The sequence below is a fragment of the Semicossyphus pulcher genome, unplaced genomic scaffold (genome assembly GCF_022749685.1).
Source record: "Semicossyphus pulcher isolate SPU_LCO1_2020_fin unplaced genomic scaffold, fSemPul1.0.p SCAF_8, whole genome shotgun sequence".
Taxonomy (NCBI): domain Eukaryota; kingdom Metazoa; phylum Chordata; class Actinopteri; order Labriformes; family Labridae; genus Semicossyphus; species Semicossyphus pulcher.
The window spans coordinates 16,448,734-16,462,418 of NW_027211759.1; the positions used below are offsets into that span (position 1 = coordinate 16,448,734).

Genomic DNA, 13,685 nt, shown 5'->3' on the forward strand with positions numbered 1-13,685 from the left:
ATTACCAACAAAAGGGCAGTATTTTTCCAGAGAAAGTGTGATGCATTAACAAATAATGTTACATGTTAGATATTAGCACTGATAAGCAAGACTCAGATATTTTTCCTAAGGGGTTTACACGTTTAAAATATCAAAACCATGAAAAATATGAAAGCGTTTCAATTGGATAACACCATAAATAACCTGTTTTATTCATGTCAAAGTCAATATAAGATTAATGCTAATAGCTGGTAAACTATTCACTAATTACTGAGTACAGACGTATTTGAGCTGTTTTCTTCTGTAAAGGAACATTGGAAAACAGAAGTGTCAGATATCTTCATTTCTGTGGACGCGTATACTAAGTGTTTATAGTTAATTGCAGCTGTAAACTAAGTATCAAGAAAGTCTCTGCAGAAGTAAAAGTAAGAAACAAGCAATATTTGCAATGGCGTGTGGTCTTTTGTTGTCATGTTTCCTTTCATTATTTGCTCTCTGAAGAGGCCACCGATTTCAAATGAGACATTGGCAACGTCGTTGAGAGGGCGGAAAAAAGGAGCTCTGACGTCAATGAAATACGACTTGCTGTTACTGCTAAAAGCAAAAATCTCTTAGCAGTAACCTGGTAACAAGCATCACACACACAGTGCAGACAGAGACCTCATAAAACAATGAGATGTGAGACATGATGGGTTTAAAATGCACAGGAAGGCTGATCATCTGAGTCAGAAGTTGAGCCATTCAGCAGCAGCGTTACATGACTGAAATCACATAAAGAGCAGGGACGCTGCTTATTTCAATTCCAATAATCAAACTACATGTTCAGAGGCCATTACTCCGCCATCAGGTAACAATTACTGTGTCTGTTCCATAAGCGAGGACACACATTACAGAGTAGCATGAACATTACCTCAACTGTTTCATTACGCGGAGAAAACTACAAAAGAGGACTGGTGACCCTTTTTCACTAAAAGCCCAGAGGAAAAGGAGTCCTTGTCCTATAAAAAGGGGCACTTTGAAACCCAGCATGTCGCTCGCAACAGAACCATTAATACTGCTTCACTCACATGGAGAGAGAAGACTTTGCAGACAAGTCTTGCCACACCGCTCCACGAGTGAAGAATGAATCAATGAAGAGCAGAATTTACTACATTCACGACTTAAGAAAGATGGTATGATTAAGTTTTACCACTCAGCTCCAAAATCTTCTAAAGTGTGTTATTTTCATTCATTGTTCATTCACAGTTTGAGGGAACATAACGCCAGCTGAATTAGGTCTTCTTTTAACACACTGAGAAAATGTTGTTCATTACGGCGCCCGGAAAGTCACGAAAATGTCAACACTAAATGAATCAGTTAAAATGTTCACTCACATCGTGTCATATTTGTTTTCAAAATAAAGTCACTATAAATGTATTTAACATTATCATGGATATATTAGGGCTGCACAGTGGTGCAGTGGTTAGCACTGTTGCCTCACAGTTAGACGATTCCTAGTTCAAACCCCGGTTTAGATGAAGTGGGCCTCTCTGTGTGGAGTTTGCTTCTCCTCATGCATCCGTGGGTTCCCTCGGGACTCCCTAAAACCACGGTCCCAGATGGGCGTGGCTTTGCAGGATGCAGGAAGGAACAGTGCACGCGTCATTACATCAATGATCACAAAAAAATAAAATAAATCATCTCTGTTTGAGGTTACAATTAGGTGTGAGGTCTCTTGTAGGTTTAATCTTGGAGTTAAGGCAAAGATTAGGTTAATAAACAACTTATTAGGTTACAGTTTTATTAGCTTATCCGAAAAATGACGAGCCGGATGCGGGCCGACGACAACGCGACGAGTCCCGGGTTCCCTCCGGGTACTACGGCTTCCTCCCACAGTCCAAGGACTTGCTCGTTAGGTTCACTGGTGACTCTAAAATTACCAAATTCCCGTAGAGGTGTGATTGTTTGTGTCTATCTGTCAGTTCTGTGATTGACTGTGCAGGGTGTAACCCGCCTCTCGCCCAATGACAGCTGGGATGGGCTCCAGAACCACCCGCAACCCTGAAGAGGATAAGCGGTATAGATAATGGATGGTTTTATTAAACACAGAAAAAGTCAGAATTCACTTTTAGTTTTTTGTTCTTAGATTGTTTTTTTGGCCTTTGCCTTTATTGATAGGACAGTGAAGAAAATGTCGGGAGGATGGAAGGACCTCTGTATGTGGGGCGCCTGCTCTAACGACAGAGCACCAGCGCCCAGGAATTGTTTAACATCTAACCAAAGTCACAGTTTTGTCCTCATATTAACCAAAGCATTGCGGTTGCCTAAAGCTAACTGCAGATTAGAGTGAACCCTAAACAATCGAAGGACTTTGACGCCCAACTTCCAACCAATCACCTCTGGCAACTCCAGCATGTAAATAAATGTAATGTTTTTGGACGTAATCAAGGCAATAATTAAGTTGTCCCTATAAAATAAATGTGAAAACAGTGAGAGTAGTACCACTTCATACACGGTTTAAATTTCCATCTTAATTAAAACATATTTACGCATTTTTTTTTAAACCTTTATGTTCTATAAGTTATGTAAAACTAAACTCCTGTGGGCAGAGAGCACATGCCATTACTGTGAGTATCATCAGCGGTATCCCTGCAGCTAACTAAGATAGCCCTTCCCGCTGTTTTCACTTGAACATATGTGACTTATGTATTTTTAACCTGTCCTACTGCACCAGTCTGAAAATAGAAGCCGCTGCAGTTTGAACAGTGAGTGTTTGTTTTGACTGGAGACGCATGTTATCTCCGAGCTGACCAGCGCAGGCCCAAAGGTTGACCTGCTGCTCTCAGGTATACGCAACACTGTGCGCAGACAGGAAACAGGAAGTGGCTCATCTTAACAATACAGTGTGTTCACAAAGGCCCCAATGAAGAGGCAGTAATAAGAGTTATCACCATCCTCTCTTTGGAGATTGATTGACAGGATTCTGAAACAAACAGAGAAAACATCTTCCTGATGATGAAGCAGAAAATAAATATAACCATTTAGTTTCATAAGAGCAATCACACTTAAGATCAAACAGGACGATAATTTAAGATTTAAGATAATCTACAGGACGTTGCGTGACTTAAAGTCCAAATGAAAATGTTAAAAATAATTTCAATATCACTCCAATAAATCGCAGGAGGGCACGAGTGCACATACTTTATTTCTGTAATAATAAAAATGGGCTGCAGAAAAAAAATTCACATATATTGAAAAGCCTTGAAAAATCAACATCAAGCCAATAAGTCTAAGTCAACAGCAATGACATTTGATTTAGCTTAAAAGGGATTTCTCATCATCGCCGCTCGATGGTGAACTATGGTGAGAGGAGAGAAGTAATATGAGGAGTGTGAGGTGGAGAGAAGTGGAAAATAAAGGCAAAGAGGTGGATATTAATGTAATGGAGACGTGATAATGAAGTCACTGAACCTATGCATGTGTGTTATTAATGAAAACTTTTTAACTGGTGAGATTTGTCCTATATGGCCTTTACTTTGCACCTATGAGGCAGACACTTCTAACCTCATTCAAAGTCCAAATTTAGTGAAAGTCAAACAAGTTTAATCTGATTTTTAATTGATGAATAAAAAAATGATGCCCTGAATTCAGATTGTATCATTACATTTTGACTGCTGCGCTTCCTTTCTGAGCCTTTGTAAACTGGTAATAATTACAAAGAAGAAATACAAAGAATGAGCAGAAAATAAGATATATACATTTGGTATATTTTACATTTCTGGAAAAAGTTAATTAGGTAACAAAAGGTGACAAAAAAAGCCTAAAAGTGTTTGTAGCTAGCTTTCATGGCTTCTTTTTAAAATACAAGTTATTTGAAAAAATCTCTTGAACTCATTCTGCAGTCCCTTCTTCTGTGCTAACTTGACATTAAGACTACAGTTTAGACCCAGGCAGTGCATCAGACTTGCAGGCTTATGTTACAATTAAAAGAAGGAGGACATAACGTATATAGACTAGATAACATTATTCTCAAGCTTTACAAAAAGTTGTTTTTACATCGTTATCTCCTGGACCAAGCGGCAGGCTTGTTCAGATTTTCACATGAAAATCAACACAAAGAAAGGTGGCTCCAAAAACAGATACTGAGTTTGGTCTTGGATGTGAAAAAAGAAAAAAAAAAACCTCAGCACAAAAAAACATGCAACTGTATTTAGACTGCCAACTTTCATCAATCCAAAGCTCCAATCCTACAATAATAAACGGGAATTTTGGCACTTCTAAAGCCAATATTTGGGACATCAGCTCATGTGATACATGAATCCATTGTAATGGAAAAAGCAAACACTGAATCTATCAGCTCTCCAAAACCAGGACGATGTAAGATGTTCATCAGTGGCCTTATCAAAACTAAACTTAAACAAAAAAATATGTTTTTAAATATGTCACCAAAGTGAGTTCAAATAAAGCCCATCAAAAGTTCACAAAAGAACCCTGAAATTAACCAAATCACATCATCCAAACGGTGCACAATGATAATATACCACTAAAACATACCTCACACAACTAATACTAATTAATTTATTAATTAACAATATTTTATCCAACAGTTTAAAGTTATAATCGTTTTAAAATGTAATAAATGCTGAACAGTTACATTCAGCTAATGCGCTGTAACCAACATGATAAATATGCAAGTAATCTATTGCCTTTATACCAGCCGGTGTAGGTGACAATTATGAACACACAACAATAATACTTATACTCAGAGTCGCCTCACCAGTGTGCTTCGAGGATTTGAGCGTAAAACAAACACAAACAAGCTGCGCAGCACAACGTTCCTCAACAGAGACTTCAGAGTTGAAAGAGCGCGGAGCGACTAAATATTTGCGCGGCTGGAGCTCATTTCTCACAGGAATATTCGATCAGGAGATGTGCTGACGGAGAATCAGATACAGGTTTAAATGCAAATTGTGTTGTTGTTTATGGATAGTTGGCCTGTGAGAATGAGAACACACAACAATAGAAGTAAAAGCAATTGTTATTTGCAGTGTTTGATGTATTTGCCTGCATGTTAAGGTGTCATCTGGAAGCACTAATCTTTGTCAGACAGTAAACTGAACGTACTTTTTAAACGCTACAGTCTTGTTTAAAAATATATATTAAAGTGAGACCTCCTTTCTGAGTACATTGAAACTGCATTATTCCTTACGTCTAATCGAATAAAGAATTTTTCTCTTCATTTTTTTCCTCATGCTCTTTCATCTCTCTTCCACCCCCCACTCCTTCCCCATCCTCCATTTCCAGTGAGCCACCAGCAGGAGGATAATTGATCAATCATGCTAATTGAAGAGTCTGGACAGCAAGCCCACCATAGCAGATGTGCCAATTTGCATTCATTAAGATAGAAATGAGTCTTAATCACTGCTCAGCCTTTGATTGACAACATAAACATCCCCTGTCTGAAAGTACGGGTGCCCATTCAGTCCAAAACACAGTAAGGGAGTTATTACTATTTTTCTTTGAGAGCATCACCGCACCTTGATGGAGTCATCTTTCCATGCACCCTCCGCCGTGATTGGGTAAACAGCTTTTGTCACTCTGCAAAGGGCAGTCACATGACCTGGCATTCAGGAATGGTCAAAATTTTCATATCTTATTGAATTATTAATACGGCTCAATTTATAACAACAGCTGATAGTGATCATGAAATAAAACCTAATGGAAATGACCTGATAATTTTATGCTCATTTCCTCTCGCTGCGGTGCTCTTGTGAGAGGAGGGTTTGTTCCTTCTTACATGGAGGATAAAGAGCCTGTTTTCTGAAGTCACATTCACAATGGCCGCCCCTCTTTATTATGAGGAAGATAAGCAGCATTTCCCTATGAATGATCGGCGGCTGTTTACTCTCACAAATCATCAGGGTAGAAGACATTTGAAGAAGGAGCCGTGAAAAGGCAAAGCTTTGCATATTGGGCCGTTTTTCACAATTACAGAGCAACAGTTTGACACTGAAGTCGCATCCTGAAATTAGGTTAACGACAAATCACAGCCATGATTTTATTACAGCTTAAGTGTTGACTTAATGTCGATTCCGTGTGCCTGCAAACCTGATTTATCCTAATCCACACAAAATACCTAAACTGTGTCCAATTGCTCAAAGAGAGGACACATAAACGCCAAATGATGCCTGTGAAGTTAGTCTGTAATGTGATGAACAGTGATGTTTGTGTGTGCCGGGGAACGGTGTGAGGTTATCGAGGAGCATGAGCGAAATCTCATTAGCTCCACTAGCGGAGAGGGGAGGAAGAGTAAATATTATTAGATTAATCTAATGACTAACGGCAGCAGTTTCATTTGTGGTATAAACAGAACTCAATACGAGGCACAATACGAGCACGGCCACAAAACCAGCAGTCGTGAACACTCGGCTGGGTTCATAATAACACAAATGTATTAAAGACCACATTTATTTCCGAGCAGAAATGACTGTAAGTCGATGAGTTTGATCTCAAGAAGAGACGTTACCTAAAATATTTGTGGTTTTACTGTTAGGTGTAATAAAAGATCAAAGATACAGTGAATGTGGCTTTCAAAAGACATTTTTATACACTGTGTGAGAACAAGGTTACATCTATTTTAGATTGCTGCAAACAAGAATGAGCTTGGTTCTAAAAATTGAGACGGTTTATGTGGCAAACGCAGGTGAATGCATAAAAACATACGTAATACAACAGCTAACCTGCCTCCTGAAGTGTTGCTAAGATTAAAGACCCCCTCCAGTGAACATCAAGTGTTTAACCCTGTAAACATCTCCATGTGGTGTTCTTCATGTGCTACGAGACATATCAGGGACAACATCAGCAGTCATCTCCATGGCTGGGCCTGTCTGCTTTTAAACTGCGGTGCACCAAGGACAGGCTGAACAACACGTTTTCAGATTGGCAGGTTTGAGACGTCACAAACCTAAGGAGCCAATCCCGTTAATGGACGGGGTGACGCTATGCATATCATTATGCGCAACCCATGGCAACCACTTCGGCGATGTGCGAGCCAGCTGTAACCGTCATTGTAATGTCTGCAAACTCACTACTGACTACTAACGTCGACATTAGTACTGCTAATTACTACATTGCAAGCTAGCTAAGTTTCAACAAGTTGTCACTAAACGATGGCAGAGACGTGTTTTGTTTTCATGACGGAGGGGACGGTTGGAAATTTTGCATAGTGGGCGGGGATTATGCAGATTGGGGAATTTTTAATGAGGGAGAAGGAGGAGATGCCTTGGGAGGATTTTTACAAGGTAATTAAACGTAAAAACATGTAAGACACAATTTATTATTTCAAGCAGAGCATTTTATATGTCTTAAAACATGACTGGAGCTGCTCTTTAGGACAATAAACGCCTGCAAACGAACACACACACCGACTGAAATATCGGAGCCCACCGCTCTGCTTTGGACTGCGAGCCAAGTTTGAGACAAAGTCCACAGCCCTCCACTGGGTTATCAAACTGTGGCCCAGGCATGCATCCATCTGTGGAAAACATGGAGCCTGTTCTCCCACACTGCACAGCTCTGCCTTTATCTACAGATGGTACTACTGAGCAGGAATGTGACCTTTGATTTCACACGGAACGAAAAGTAGGAGAGGGTTTTTCTGGCCTCCCGAAGCGGACAAATGAGCACATGATTGTTTATGGCAAAGATTGGTTTAGCACAATTTAATAACTTAGATAAGTGTCCAGCGTAAGTGTCCTCATGTGAGGCCCATTTCACTTAATTAAAGGGGGAGGGGTTGGATTCTTCCCATCAATACAGATGCATCGGCTCCTTCGTTTAGTGTACGAGGATCTGTGCTGCTAACGAGAGGTTGTCAGGAAAGTAGTCCAAATTAGGATTATAATCTAATCATAGCTTTAACAGGTCTCTAACTGCTGCTTTCTGGCCAAGTGAAAAGCAGGGCTGTGCGGTGGTGCTGTGAAGTGGACTGGCTTGGTTACTTCTGCTCGGCTTCTTCATTTCTGAACCTTGAGCACGTAGCCAGCAGGCAGGGGGGGGGGGGGTTTGTGCATATCTGCAAAGATGCTGGCCGAGTGAGCGGGGACAACAGCGGCTTGTTCTCGCCTTTTGTGCAGCGGGGCAGCTTCCTTGAGAGTCGTACCCAGAAGGGCTAAATGGGAGAACAGCACAGGACCACTGGTGCAACATTACGCACAGTGTATATTCAAATTACACTGTGCTGTTAATATAAATATACATGTGTAGTCCACTGATGTGAGCCTGAGGTGTATAACCCCACCTTTGATTCTGTTATTATGTTTGCTTGTGTAAAATAAGACTTCCAGAGTCGCTGCAAAAACAAATTTGTGGTCGCGGTTACGTAAGCGACGAATGCATCCATGTATTTTTTATGCAGGTGAGCCCCTGCTCGGCTCTGAGGGCCCCTGATGGAGAAGTGACTGCATGAGACTACTGGATGCCAGAGCACTCTTCTGCAGCTCTGCCAAGCAGGTAATTCACAAGCAGCAGCAGCATGAATAAAAGATAATGGGCCACAGCTGACTCCTTTATGCTGCATGTAATTTCACTAATTCCTCCAAGTGAAAGTCTCTCCAAAGCGGAGGATTCTCGAACATTTCCAATCCCACCAATCTTGAACAGTTTATGTCTTTTAAGTGGCCAGAAGTAATAGAAATGCTGTTTGTTTTTGTGTGCAAGTGGCAGTGAAAGTATTGTGATGTAGCAGCCTGAATTGTATACAAAAAAAAAGTACTATAAAGAAAGAAAAGCTAGGCAGTTTTCAAACACCAGCAGCGACACTGCATTAGCATACATTGTATATGCTTGTATGTAGTCAGAATAAAGATACGAGGCGTTTAAAGCAGATCTTAAAACGGCAGAGAAACCACACGTGTGCCAGTGAAAGACGTTTGGAACAGGATGTATCCCTAATCATTCTCATTTACTTTGGCTTTCCCACTTTTGGCTGACAGTTTTTGTATACTGGCATAACAAGTGGCGTACTCTTCCGCTAGTCTCCGGGCACGCGCAGGCTGCCAAGAAACCCAAGTGCTCATTGAGTTTTATAGAGCGGTATGGAATGTACTAAACACTGTGTTTTCACTGCAGCAATAGGCGAGCTGATGATCTGTGATGAGGAGCAGCCAGAGCCCTACAGGTACTCTATCTATGGGAAACACAGGCAGCAGTGGTGGTCGGCAGCTAGTGTGTGAAGAGATAGCTTTTCCACGTCAGTTGACGGGCACAAGAGGAGCTGAACTTATCACGGAGTGCAGACCTCCTTAGTCCTATCTGACTGGTGACAAGAAGGAAACTGTTACTTGTTCCTTACTGTTGTTAGTTTAAAGCTTTCCCCTTAGAGCATTTACACAGCTTTGAAGCCAACTGAATTCATATGTTTTATCATCTGAATCAAGCGCTAAAATAATTAATGTAACAGATCTGAACATAGGTCATCATACAGAGGAAAAAATACTTGATCACAGTGAGGGGGGAAAAGGCACAATGTGAAAGTTTCTCCTCCTAAAGTAAGGAGGCGACGCTCACTCACCTCTACAATGTCAGAGTTGGTTCTGCTCTCATGGGGTTCGTTGTACTCTGTGTATTTCAGCAACACTTTGTCCATGTCTGTGCTGGCGTACTGGAACAGTTTGTTAGAGCTGTTGAAAATGATGAGGGCTATCTCACAGTCGCACAGTACGCTCAGCTCGTAGGCCTTTTTCATCAGGCCGAACTTCCTCTTTGTGAAGGTAACCTGAGGGACACACGGGAAACAAAACCAGCCATTACACAGGGAAAGTGTGTCTCGAGATTAAAGAAAAGATCAATGCTAAGTGAACATTATAGAAACATCAACATGCAATTTGCACAAGTGTAAATGTTAACTTAGCATATAGTGGTTTAGTTCTCAAACTACATGTTTATTGTAGCTGTGGAAGAAATGTTTTCATCTTTTAGTTAAAGGGCCAGTCCGCCGATTTTCAACCTCAGTCCTATCATGCTATTATGGGGAGCTACTGCCGTTATGGTAGGAAAAAAATGTACTCTGTGCCTTTGGAGGACGCTATCCGCTTCTCCAGTGGGCCCTGGAAAACCTCCACCAGACTACGTAAAAATGCGTCATCTGGCGGAGGCCAGGGAGCTTGCTAAACTCCACTTCCTCACTCTAGGACGCCCGCCTCCGATGTCATGTGTCGTTCAAAACCGTCAGGTTTGAAATGTAGACGGCAGACCTGAAGAGTTTTTAGACCACCTGTATATTCTTGTCATATTTCGGATTCTGTACCGCTCTGAGCCATTGCTTGAGCGATAGTAGTATTTCACTCCAGCGTCTCTCGCTGGGTCTTTCCTTTCAGAGGGAGGGGCGCAATGCATGCTGGGTGTTGTAGGAATGTAGAATGGGCGAAACCACCAGCTGTTTGTACAACTTTCTCCACAGCTATGGCGCCAATTACAAATATTATTGTTTCTATCGATTACAGAGAACACCAGCTTTGACTGACAGTGGCTTTTCCAGGGGCTAATTTCCCCTTTAAGAACATAGTGTAAAAGTATACTAAAAGTATGACTAGTAAAGGAACATTAGCTTTCAGGTCAATGTACTAGTGTGGAAAAGCAACACTACTCATTCATCTGGAGTGTACAATGAAGGCTAAGGCAGAGAAAAACATTATTAACAGTCTCATTATATTATAACATTGTTACCGTAACCAAGGTGACAGATAACAACATCACTCCTCCTTTAGGAATGATCACAATGACACAGTGCATGTCTGACAAGTCTAGTTATCAGGACAGAGGTCAGGGTCAGAGGCACGAGTCAGCCAGCTGAGTCAGAGCTTTGGCAACAACAGGGGTCCATACATTACTGTAGCCCCTGACTCCATATACGGAAAGCTATCTGTGTAGTGCAGCATAAGCCCTGTAACACGAGCCCTCAGATGGGACTTAGGGTCATACATCACTCCGATGGTAACGCAAGCCTCTCTGCAAAGTGACTTTCTGTCCTGTATCTCTGCAGCTCTGTCTCTGTGGTCGCTTCAGACTCGTACGCACACATGTCATTATGTTACACCAGCTCTTTACTGTACACGCTACAGTCATTTCTCAAGCCCAAAACATCAGTCACAAGCAGGGAGGACAGAAATAAAGGTGTTTTCTCCTTTGGTTTGGTAATGGTTATCTGCAGAAAATAGTTTTAAAATGTGTGTATTTGAAATCCTGGCTTCAGATTTACGTCGTCCCTAAGTGCATGTGTCTTGTCAAATGTGTGTTATACGACGTGGCTTGTGAGTGTGCGAGTAGAGGCTGTCCTTAGAGCCACGGAGGAGCGCATGTGTCTGTATTCTCCATCAGTTTCACTGACCTACAAAGAGAGGAGTTGAGCAGATGAGCTGGCTTTGTTCAACTTTAATTGGTCACAGCTTGCGGCTATACCCTCATTTTAACTGGTATAATGCAGTCTAATCTATGTGTTGCATAGTGTCTGTGTAACCGCCGAGGCAGTGGGGTCACTCCAACTGTGATAAATGAATTTCAGATCTTTCACACTACAGGTAATTACACAGGACCATTATTCCTGCTCGAGACACGGAGGAGCCTGCCATCGTGTCATTTTCTATTCAATGCACCCAAGTTACTCGAGCTCATATGACAAACCTTGAAATGACAAGGTTTAAATGCAGGAGAAGCTGAATCAAATGACATGTTTCCACACAGATAAAGCCTTTGAGTGGGTTTGGTGGGGCAGTAAAAGCATTGTGTGGTTTTGTGCGTGTCATTTCGGTGGATCTTCTGCATGCTGGCAGACACAGGGATATGCTCTGACCAGTCTCGGGTCAGTTTCACGTGGAGCACCTGCATGTCTAACCAGCTAAAGCTAGTCTCCTCTGACTTAAACACCAGGGCTGACCATTCCCTCATTCGCCCGCTTGCATATTTGTTTGTTTGCCTAACCAACTGGAAAGCGGGGACTGTCATGTGGGAAAATGATTAACAAATTGTATGCTCTTTAGCAGATGAATGTGGCTGTTAAGCCATGGAGATGTCACCTTTCAGCAGGAAGCCCAGGATGAGACGCTGAGCGAGGACTTTGTTCCACCTGGATGCATGGCAGAGTGCTGAGCGCAGGGCTGCTGACCCAGCCACCGCTTCATTTCAACCTCAGCTGCAGCGCTGAGACTCGGTCCTTGCCCCGGCCCCAGAACACAGTACCTTTACAATGGCCAGCTGCTGCTCTCACTGCCATTAAAGGTGACAACTACATTACTCTTCTGTACTTACACAGTTACCTTTAAGAGGTAAAGAAGGGAGCTATTTTGCCCTATTTTTCTCCTTATGTTTGATAAAAAGTTCAGCTTAGTTCACTTGGAAAGTCATGACACAAAACCGCTCGATGCATAAAGACCAACATACACAGATATATCTACTCTGGGTGATGGTGAGACAGTGGAAAACCACAGACATGCTTGAGGTCAAGTGGGAGGTTCACTGGCGGAGCTGTCCTATGGTACACCGAGCCTAAGACACCCACAAAGACACTCAATGTGGTCTTAAATATGTGAGTCGCTCCTATAGATGGTTGTGGTACACTTGTACTGTAGGTCCATGACTAATTTGTGTAACTCACAATGACAGGATTAACGTCGGTACTGAAAAGCTGCGTTTGGATCAAGGTTCAAGAACGTCTTACAGCTGTTCTAAGAAATCTAATCAAAAAGAAGGTGCATAACTTTCAATAAAGTGGTCTGATTCAAACTTTTCTGCTTTTGATAAGGTCACTATAACAGCTCGCACAATGCCAGATACATCAGTCACTATACAAGAGTTTCATTCAGACTGCCCATGCTGAAAAGCCTGACCTTTTAAGAAGCTTCACAATGTCAAAATGAGGAGGTAATTCTGCTCTAAATACACACTTTCTGCATTCAGTGCCCCGGCACCATTACCTGTTATACTGAGCTTTAATGAAGCTTGGTAATGCAGGTCTAATATGCATTTTTTTTTTTACTTTGGGTGTTTTGCTAATCAAATCACAGAGTGGTTCTGCAGCAATAGAATGGCGTACCATCTGCTCCTAAGAGACATTGTAGCTTCAACCAATTTGACTAAATAAAGTCCGACTGATGTCTTCATTTACAGGAACTGGCAAAGTGATGCTCAAGTGGAAGTTGCTAATATTTTGCATAATAACATCAAGCATATTTGCCTTCAGGAGAATCTGGGCTCACTAGGTGGAGATGCTGTTTTCTCAATTAAACTAGCTTGGTTGCTTAAAGGATTCTCCCCTGGAAAAAGCTGCTGTCAGTCAAAGCTGGTGTTCTCTGTAATTAAAAGAAGCAATAATATTACAAATTGGCGCCATAGCTGTGCAGAAAGTTGTTCAAACAGCTCGTAGTTTCGCCCATTCTACATTCCTACAACACCCAGCATGCATTGCGCCCCTCCCTCTGAAAGGAACGGCCCAGCAAGACACGCTGGAGTGAAATACTACCGTTTCCGCTGCAGGCAACGGCTCAGAGCGGTACAGTATCCGAAATATGACGAGACTATACGACTTAAGGTCTGCGGTCTACATTTCAAACCTGACCACATGACATCGGAGGCGGGCGCCCTAGATTGGGGAAGTGTAGTTTAGCAAGCTCCCTGGCCTCCGCCAGTTGACATGTTTTATGTAGTCTGGAGGAGGTATTCCAGGGCTCATTGGA

The 13,685-nt window shown here is 42.0% G+C and overlaps 1 protein-coding gene across 8 annotated transcripts in view; it reads right to left on the reverse strand.

The window, feature by feature from the left end:
• Nucleotides 1-13,685, reverse strand: part of mef2aa (myocyte enhancer factor 2aa) — a 63,513-nt gene that overhangs the window by 22,661 nt on the left and 27,167 nt on the right. For all 8 annotated transcript variants that reach the window (XM_069685642.1, XM_069685640.1, XM_069685635.1 and 5 more), the window contains one exon: nucleotides 9,530-9,733. In XM_069685642.1, coding sequence (XP_069541743.1) covers nucleotides 9,530-9,733 — 204 coding nt within the window. The remainder of the gene's footprint in view (nucleotides 1-9,529; nucleotides 9,734-13,685) is intronic.